The sequence below is a fragment of the Triticum aestivum genome, chromosome 2B, assembly GCF_018294505.1.
Source record: "Triticum aestivum cultivar Chinese Spring chromosome 2B, IWGSC CS RefSeq v2.1, whole genome shotgun sequence".
Classification (NCBI taxonomy): Eukaryota; Viridiplantae; Streptophyta; class Magnoliopsida; order Poales; family Poaceae; genus Triticum; species Triticum aestivum.
Genome location: NC_057798.1, coordinates 699,844,271 through 699,852,675, shown reverse-complemented (window position 1 = coordinate 699,852,675; position 8,405 = coordinate 699,844,271). Strand labels below are relative to the sequence as shown.

At 44.3% G+C, this 8,405-nt stretch overlaps 1 protein-coding gene and 1 pseudogene across 1 annotated transcript; both read right to left on the bottom strand.

Moving 5' to 3' along the window:
- Positions 1-326: 326 nt before the first annotated feature.
- On the bottom strand, positions 327-3,194 carry LOC123042156 (BTB/POZ and MATH domain-containing protein 2-like). The gene is made up of 2 exons (XM_044464673.1): positions 1,987-3,194; positions 327-830 (listed from the first exon to the last, which is right to left on the bottom strand). The coding sequence occupies exons 1-2, from the start codon at positions 3,178-3,180 to the stop codon at positions 606-608; spliced, it is 1,419 nt and encodes a 472-aa protein (XP_044320608.1). The 5' UTR covers positions 3,181-3,194; the 3' UTR covers positions 327-605.
- A 4,085-nt stretch (positions 3,195-7,279) lies between these two features.
- On the bottom strand, positions 7,280-8,405 carry LOC123039429 (BTB/POZ and MATH domain-containing protein 2-like; annotated as a pseudogene).

The window sequence follows — 8,405 nt, the reverse complement described above, 5'->3', positions numbered from 1 at the left end:
GCGTGCATGTGCATGTCCATGTGGATGAGTGTACGTGTGTGTATGTGAACGTCTGCATTTGTACTGTATTTCTAAAAAATTATGAAGGTTTTCTCACACAAACACATGGTGCAACTGCAAGTGCAAACAAGTATCTAACAACACAACAAACTAACTAGAACAATGTTGCTTTGAAAATACTAAATCGATGCAATCATGAAATTTGGACCTTTTTCGCAACATCACAACTCGAGGACTAACCTAAGTCGATCAATTTCTCTCGTTTGACAACCAAATGACGTAAGAAACATACGATAACTATATCGTAAGTAATAGTCCATGAAACGTTGATAGCACAAGTTAAATATAATGGAAATTGGTCTAGAATATGACGCTCAACAAAAATTCCAATCTAGTGAGCTTTATACGAAGAAAGCATTACTCCCTTCATTCCTTTATGTAAGAGTATATGGTAGTAAAACTAGATACAAAGCCTCGTATATCAGATGACCAGAGCAACTGGACTTTGTCTTCTGAAAACGTTGGTGAGCTCTCCAATACTTGGAGACATTGTTGTACGTTGGTTCTTTCAGACCACCCTTCGTTTTCACCCTAGATATTTGCCACTACAAGAAGCCAAGCATGGGTTGGCTTGTTAGGAGCCGCTGTGGATGTGGAAACAGAAGCCAACCGAGGCCAGCGCCAGGACGCAATCCGAGGGCAAAACCGCAGGCCAGCGCCAGGACGCAAACCGAGGGCAAAACCGCATGGCGTACTCGCGAGGCACGTCGCTTCATGTTGCGTGATATAGGAGTCCTGCCTCGCTGCATCCGTACGACCTGCTTGCGAACCTGACAAGAATCAAGATATGTGATATTGTAAATTGTAAAAAGAATGTTGTAAACTTCAAAGCACAATAAGGCCAGATTGAGCTATTTTAACATGGTCCAAAATAGATATGGGTCATTTAACGTCTAATATTACTCTTACCTCTTGGGGGTAAAACGATATCTATGGTGGTGTAGGGCTAATATGAACATCCTACATTGCAAACCAGGAAACAAACTATATATCACTAATAAAATCTAGCATCAAATAAGGGAAGATATAGCAATATCAATTAATGCTCTCTCTATCTTCCATATTTGGTTGCGTATAACAAATTTCAATGTTGGCATGTAAAATATATACCAGTACGAACAAAGATTGTTGGTATAAAATACTTAAGAAATATATGTTGTAGAAACACTTGAGTAATTTAGAACAAGAGAATGGCATTAATACACATATAAGAGTAGGTGTGTTTTTGTAAGTAAATAAATATATTATCAATCTATTACCAAAATTTTTAGATAGGCATACTAATTCTAAAATATAGCCATAAAATATTTATATTTGAATAATTCTGTAGTACACGGAATAAGTACAAGAATATAAATATAAGATATTCAACTTGAAGTGTCTCTATGATGCACATATATTTTCCTTCTAAAACTGTAGGACGTGATAAGGAGCATTGGAATCATATTTCAACTTATAATATATATGCACACATAGAATAATATTTTATTTTCAAGCATGTAGTAGCATATATATCTCAATTTATCTTGACAGTTGAGATCAAATTGCATCTTAAAATTTCTCGGATGAGATTAAATTGTTCCCACTGGCACTGCATATGCCTGGTCTGATCACACGCCCTTGGGTGCCAGTATCAGCGCATAAAAACAGTTATATACATCTCTAAAATGCAAACACAAAACAGAGAAAGTAGTAATAACAGAGCACAAATGGTATGTTGATTCATCTCAAAGTCCAAACCATGTGGTGCAGATTGAAAAACTAGGCGAAAGATGATGGATACGGATGTTTGTAGAATTCATAGTGCAAACCATCATGAGGAAATATTGGTCAAAATAATGAGAAACATTGGCCGACTGCGATTATGTTCCAGTAAGTTCTAACATAAATTTATTTAAAGACAATTCTACCATAAATTACACGTACCCCTATTGACGACGGCAGATTCTGTTTCAAAATATCCACCATCACCCCCGGATAGCGTGTCATGAGGTGCTTGAATCCATTGGTCTCCTTCATGGCGTCGAGCACATCCTGCGACGACACAAATGCGATACAAGCATTTCTGAGAAGGGCGCGGTCATACCACTCTGCCAAAGTTAAGGTGGTTGCCACTGTTTGCTCGTTTATGTTTTGGCATAGTTTTCCTTCGCACATCGTCGCTAGCCTGTCCAGGCCATATCGAACTCCGACAACGAACAAATGTTGCAGCGTTGCGTTTTTCTCAAGATCACAACCATGTGGGAGCGTATCCGTGTACATGAAATAAAGAAGCGCCTCGAAGATGACGGGGTCCATGTCATCAACCTTGACGGGTTTTGTAGGGTCCTCCTTCGTCGGGTCCAAAAGCTCTGCCCTGAAGGCCGGTGATCGTGCCGCCAGCACGTGTCTATGAGCACGGAACGATTTGTCACCCACGATGAACGTTACATCCACGCCTTCCTCGTCCTTCAACATCCTTGCAAAATCCTCTTGCAGATTCGACGGCGGGGCCGGGATGGTCAAAGTGTCATGCTTCCTCATGACAGTCAAAACACACCTGATCGTTACACAGTCCTCGTTGTCGGATAGCAGCCGTCGCAGCTTGGACTTCTGGACAAAGTGCTCGAAGCCCCAAAAAATACCTGCGGACTGGAAGGTATGTTCTATGCTCCCATGCACAAGCACTTGGCCATCCTTGCCCAATAAACTCAGGGTGTAGTTGGTCTGCAACCCTAGTTCTCCATTGCATAGACGCAGATAAGCGGAGGCGTGGGCGCCTCCGTCCTCCTTCAACCCGTCGGGGTAGAACGTGATGTCCCACTCGCAGCCTCCAACGCAGAACGTGCTCGACGAGATGAAGTTCCCGGCGCCCATGCCGTCGAGCAGCGAGAAGCCCGTGACCTCGAAATTGTGTGCCGCGGTGTCGCCCTCGGTAAAACTCGTCGACCACGTCTCGGGCACATCCTGCTTCACCGGAGAAGAAGAAGAACCGATGGTGTTTCCCATCGGAATAGGTAGGAGATCGAGCGAAGGGCGAAGGGCGACGGGCTGGTGCTGCAGGTTCGTGACATCCGCGTCGCTTATGTATATATTATGCCAAAAGTGTTCAGAGTTCACGTCGCGTACGCACGGACACATAGATGGAATATAATCCTTCAAAATTCTGTAAGGATAGAGTTCACGTAGGGTACGGGAGCGGCTGGGGTTGCAACTTGCAAGGCACCGGCAGGCGGCAGTGCCGTCAGGAACCGGGAGCCATATGGCGGCGCCTTCCTCGGACGTGCCGAACGGGTCTCGATCGCCCATGAAATTCTTGGCACGGATCAGGCCCTCGATTGCGTTTGCTTGGCCCTGGATTAGATGGGCCAGCAATTTTGTTTCGAGTAGGAAAACATGGCAGAAGAAAGTTCTCTTTATTTATTTATTTTTGTATACAAGGGTCGAACTGCCCTTGCTTAATGCATGTACCTGGCGTTGTACAAAAATATTTTTCCTAAGAAAAGACACCCAAAGCATCTTAAATCAGATAATACCAAGGAACACAGAATATGACGGACAGAAAAAAGACAAACAATCAACAAAAAAAAAACTACAATAAGAAACCATGCTGACCGTTTTATGCCTACCGCTGTGTTTTTTTTCGGAGTTTGAAAATTGCATTGAACTGGCAATAAATGAAAGTGACACGTGAAAACGGCCTCAGCATACCAGTTAATAAAGCCTCATGTTCGTCTTTGCATTCTCAGGTGTAGAACCATTTGATTTTATTAAAAAGATATTCGAGCTGTTTCTTTTTACTCTGCTTTTAAGATCTGCCTTAAGTCAAACTTTGTAAAGCTTGATCAAATTTATACTGAAAATATCAACATCTACAGTACTAAAGATCTACAATATGAATTCCATGATGCACCTAATGATATTGAATTGATATTGTGAATGTTGATATTTTCTCCTCCAGCCCTTAGGTCTCTTATAGGGGAAAGAAGGCAGGTCTCGCGCGGGGCCGTCCCTCCAATCGTTTTCTTTTGCAGGAGTAGATCATTTCGACCGAAAATGAAGTGTCCCAAGGTCAATTTTACCCTTGCTTCCAAGTGATGTTATCCTCGGTATATCGCCCTCAAGGTGAATGGTGCGAGAATTACTCTCCCACTTCCGCATAACAAGCTCAATTCACCAACACAATCCGCTCATCCATGAGCTATGCCATTTGGAAGGTTTTGGCACCTCCCAAGGTCAATTACTTGTCTTGCAATTCAAAATCAGATTTGGACTGTGGATAGACTCGAGAAGTGTGGATGGCCAAATTGTGGGTTTTGCCCTCTATGTAACAAATCGAGATATCGTTTGACCACATCTTATTCAAGTGTCGGTTCACCATGAGACTATGGGGCATGATGAAGGCTTGTCTCAACCTCAGACAACATTGACACTTCTGTTGGATAGGTGATCATTCCATCAAGGATTGGTAGATCAATATGTCTGAGATAAATACGACAAACAGGAAGGTGATGGCGTCCCTCACCGTGCTTACATGTTGGACAATTTAGTGCGAGAGAAGTGCTAGCACTAGTAGAAAACGGGGCTTTAATCCTGGTTGGTAAGGGCCTTTAGTGCCGGTTCTGGAACCGGCACTAAAGGATGGAGACTAAAGCCCCCCCCCCCCCCAGTCCCGGTTCAACACAAACCGCCACTAAAGGCCCACCACGCGGCATGAGCCTGTGCCGTGGTATGGGGGACCTTTAGTACCGGTTGGCAACACCAACCGGGACTGCCCAAGTGTGGAGCACTCATTTCAAATCGTCTAACTTCCCGGTCGGTCAACCATCCTCTCACTACTCCGGCCTGAGCACGATTAACTTTCGAGTTCTAATCCCACTAGTTTCCAAGTCTGCACTTATTGTTTTCCTGAGAATAGTAAGCTGTCAATCCTATTAACTCTCAGGAGTTTAGCTTGAGCATGAAGTCACACGTTTCACCATTTGAGTATGAAACTATTATTCTAAAAAACAATAATTATTTAGTAACACTAATATTTCTTGAATAAGTAGTTCGACCATAGTTTGACCAGATTTGTCCAAAATTCGAAAAACTTAAATAATTATTTAGTAACACTAATATTTCTTGAATAAGTAGTTTGACCACAGTTTGACTAAAATTCCAAAAAACTAAAATTTGAGCATATCTTTTTTTCCTTTTACAATTTGATGATTCTAAAAATTTGCAAAATAGCCTATGGCCATCAAAATTGGATGCGGATTTTCGTGCTGAACATTTTGATATATTATACGTTTTTTTCGATATCGTATGCAAAAGATATGGTGGTTTTACTTTTTCATCACACTTTTTGGCAAAACATGTCCAAATTTAATTTTTTTAATTTTTCTAACTAGTAGATGTAGGAACATAACTACATCTCGAAGTATTTTAATTTTTAAAGTTTTTATCATTTTCTTTTGTTTTTTTCAAAACTGAAAAGGCGATACACCGGGGGTAGAGTTTGAAAATTGCCCTTTAGTCCCGGTTTGTGTCTCCAACCAGGACTAAAGGTTAAACCCCTTTAGTCCCGGTTTGTGACACAAACCGGGATTATAGGTTAGACCTTTAGTCCCGGTTTGTGTCACAAACCGGGACTAAAGGGCTCGTGGGGCCCCGGCCTGACATCAGCCTGCCACCACCCCTTTAGTACCGGTTCGTTGCACGAACCGGTAGTAAAGGTTCGCCACGAACCGGTACTAAAGAAAGCAGCCCGCCTAGCCGTTGGAACCGCCACTAATGGTCACATTAGTGCCGGTTCAGTTACAAACCGGGACTAATGAGCTTCACATTAGGCCCTTTTCTACTAGTGTAGAGTGTTCCGTCACAAATCAACAATACCAACCATCATTCTATCCAACATAAAAAAACGAAGCTAAACATTAGTCATCGCTGGCGCAAAGCACTTGGGAAACATCATGTCCGATGTCTGAAAAGTAAAGGATTTGTACACGAACTTCTATGACCTCTTTGACGAATTACAAACTTCCGCGGTGGACGTCGCAACAAGCTAGTCATTGAGATTACTCCCTTGCGGCATCCTTCTGATGCTATCTATAAATTGTGTATATTTTGTAGTTGTGGAAGCCGCTTAGCCATGGCCCCGAGCACAGCGCCATTAATGCTCCCACTTCATGATTCAGGCCAGGGCCTTGGCTCTCCGCTTGGTGCCGCCCCTCCCCCCACCACCGCCGGAGCCTGACTAGCTTCGTGGCTCCTTCCTTAGCCTTGCTTTCTGCCCTCTTTGTTACGACCGGATTGTGTACTCTGTTATTGTGTGTGTGTGTGTGCTGGCACCTTGTTGGAGCTTGGTTGTGCTTGCGGTCGTTTACTTTATATATAGAGTGGGGCGTAAAGCTTTCTTTTAATAATATTCTAGTATTATTTTTTTTGTAAAAGCAACTCTAGGCTCATTCTTAATTAATGGATGAGCCAAATCTTTGGCCTTCTGTTTTGAATTTTATTTTATTTTTACCCTTTCTGCAGCTGGCTGTAGATCGAACGCTGGTTGCGCTACAAAAGATGAACATTTGGTGCCCGGTTCGAGTGCCGAGGCCCCCTTCCAGCTCAGTCATACTCATCATACATCGGAGCTGAGCAAGTACAAATTTAGTACAAGATCGTACGAGCGGAGCCCGAGGAGCCAAGCACGGATTGCCTCGGTCCCATCCTTTGTAAAACAGCGGCCGTTGTGCATGTAAAAATAGAGGCCAGCAAAGGGGGTCAGCGCCAGGACGCAGACGGAGGGCAAAACTGCACGGCGAACTCGCGAGGCCCACCGCTTCTTATTGCGTGATCTGGGTGTCCTATCCGGCTGGCTCCGTGCGACCTGATTGCAAACCCAAAGACAGGAAACAAGATATGCAAAGTTGTAACAAACTGTAAAAAGAAGTTGAAAACTGTGTAAAGAACAATAATGTCAGGTTGAGAAAACCATCTAGGCATCTCCTGTGACAATACGCTCTTGGGTACCAGTATCAGCGCAATGAAACAGAGCAGATATATATGCTATGCTAATTCAGCCCAAAGTCCAAAATCCAAACCATGTTGTCCAGATAAAACTAACCCGGCAAACGATGATGGATATGGATGTTTTTAGAATGAGAATTCATAGTGCAAACCATCGTGGGAGAGGCTCAGAAAATAAAAACAGACACTGAATGCGATAATTTTTTGTTATGTTCAACTTAGTTTTGAAAGAAATTTATTCTGAGAAAATTCTAGCATAAATTACGCATACCCCCGGTGAAGACAGCTTCTGTTTTAAGATATCCACCAGGGCCCACGGACAGCTTCTCATGAGGTTCTTGAGTCCATCGGTTTCCTTGACGACGTCGAGCACATCCTGCGATGACACAAATGTGATGCAAGCATTTTTCAGTCGCACGTGATCATGCTGCTCTGCTAAAGTTAGGGTGGTCGCGAAAGTTTGCTCGTTTATGTTTTGGCATAGCTTCCCTTCGCAAATCGTCACCAGCTTGTCCAGTCCATATCGATCTCCAACTGCCAACAAACGCCACAATATCCCGGTTTTCTCAAGATCGCTACCATGTGGGAGTGTATCAGTGTACATGAAATGAAGAAGTGCCTCGAAGATGTCGGACGTCATGTCATGAACATTGACGGGTTTTGTAGGGTCCTCCTTTGTCATCGGGTCCAAAAGCTCTACCTTGAAGGCCGGCGACCGTGCCGCCAGAATGTGTCGATGAGCACGGAACAATTTGTCACCCACGACGAACGCTACATCCACGCCGTCCTCGTCCTTCAACATCCTTCCAAAATCTTCGTGCAGATTGGATGGTGGGGTTGGGATGGTGAAGGCGCGAACCTCTTCGGTGCGATGCTTCCTCATGAGTCATGACAGTCAAAACACACCTAATCGTCACACAGTCGTTGTTGCGGGATACTAGCCGTTGCAGCTTGGACTTCTTGACGAAGCGCTCATACCCCCAAAAGGTACCTGTGGATTTGAAGATATGCCCAAACACTTGGCCGTTCTTGCCCAATAAACTCAGGGTGTAGCTGGTCTGCAACCCTGGCTCTCCTTTGCACAGACCGACAGACGCAAGAAGGCAGAAGCGTGGGCACCTCCGTCCACCTTCCACCCATCTGGGATTCTGGGTAGAAGGTGATGTCCCAGTCGCAGTCGCCGACTCTGAACGTGCTCGACGAGACCAAGTTGCCGGCGCCCATGCCGTCAAGCAGAGAGAAGCCCGCGACCTGGAAACTGTGCGCCACGGTGTCGCCCTCCGTAGAACTCGTCGACCACGTCTCCGGCACGCACTGCTTAGCCGGAGAAGAGCCGAAGGTGTTTCCCATGGCAAAAGGTG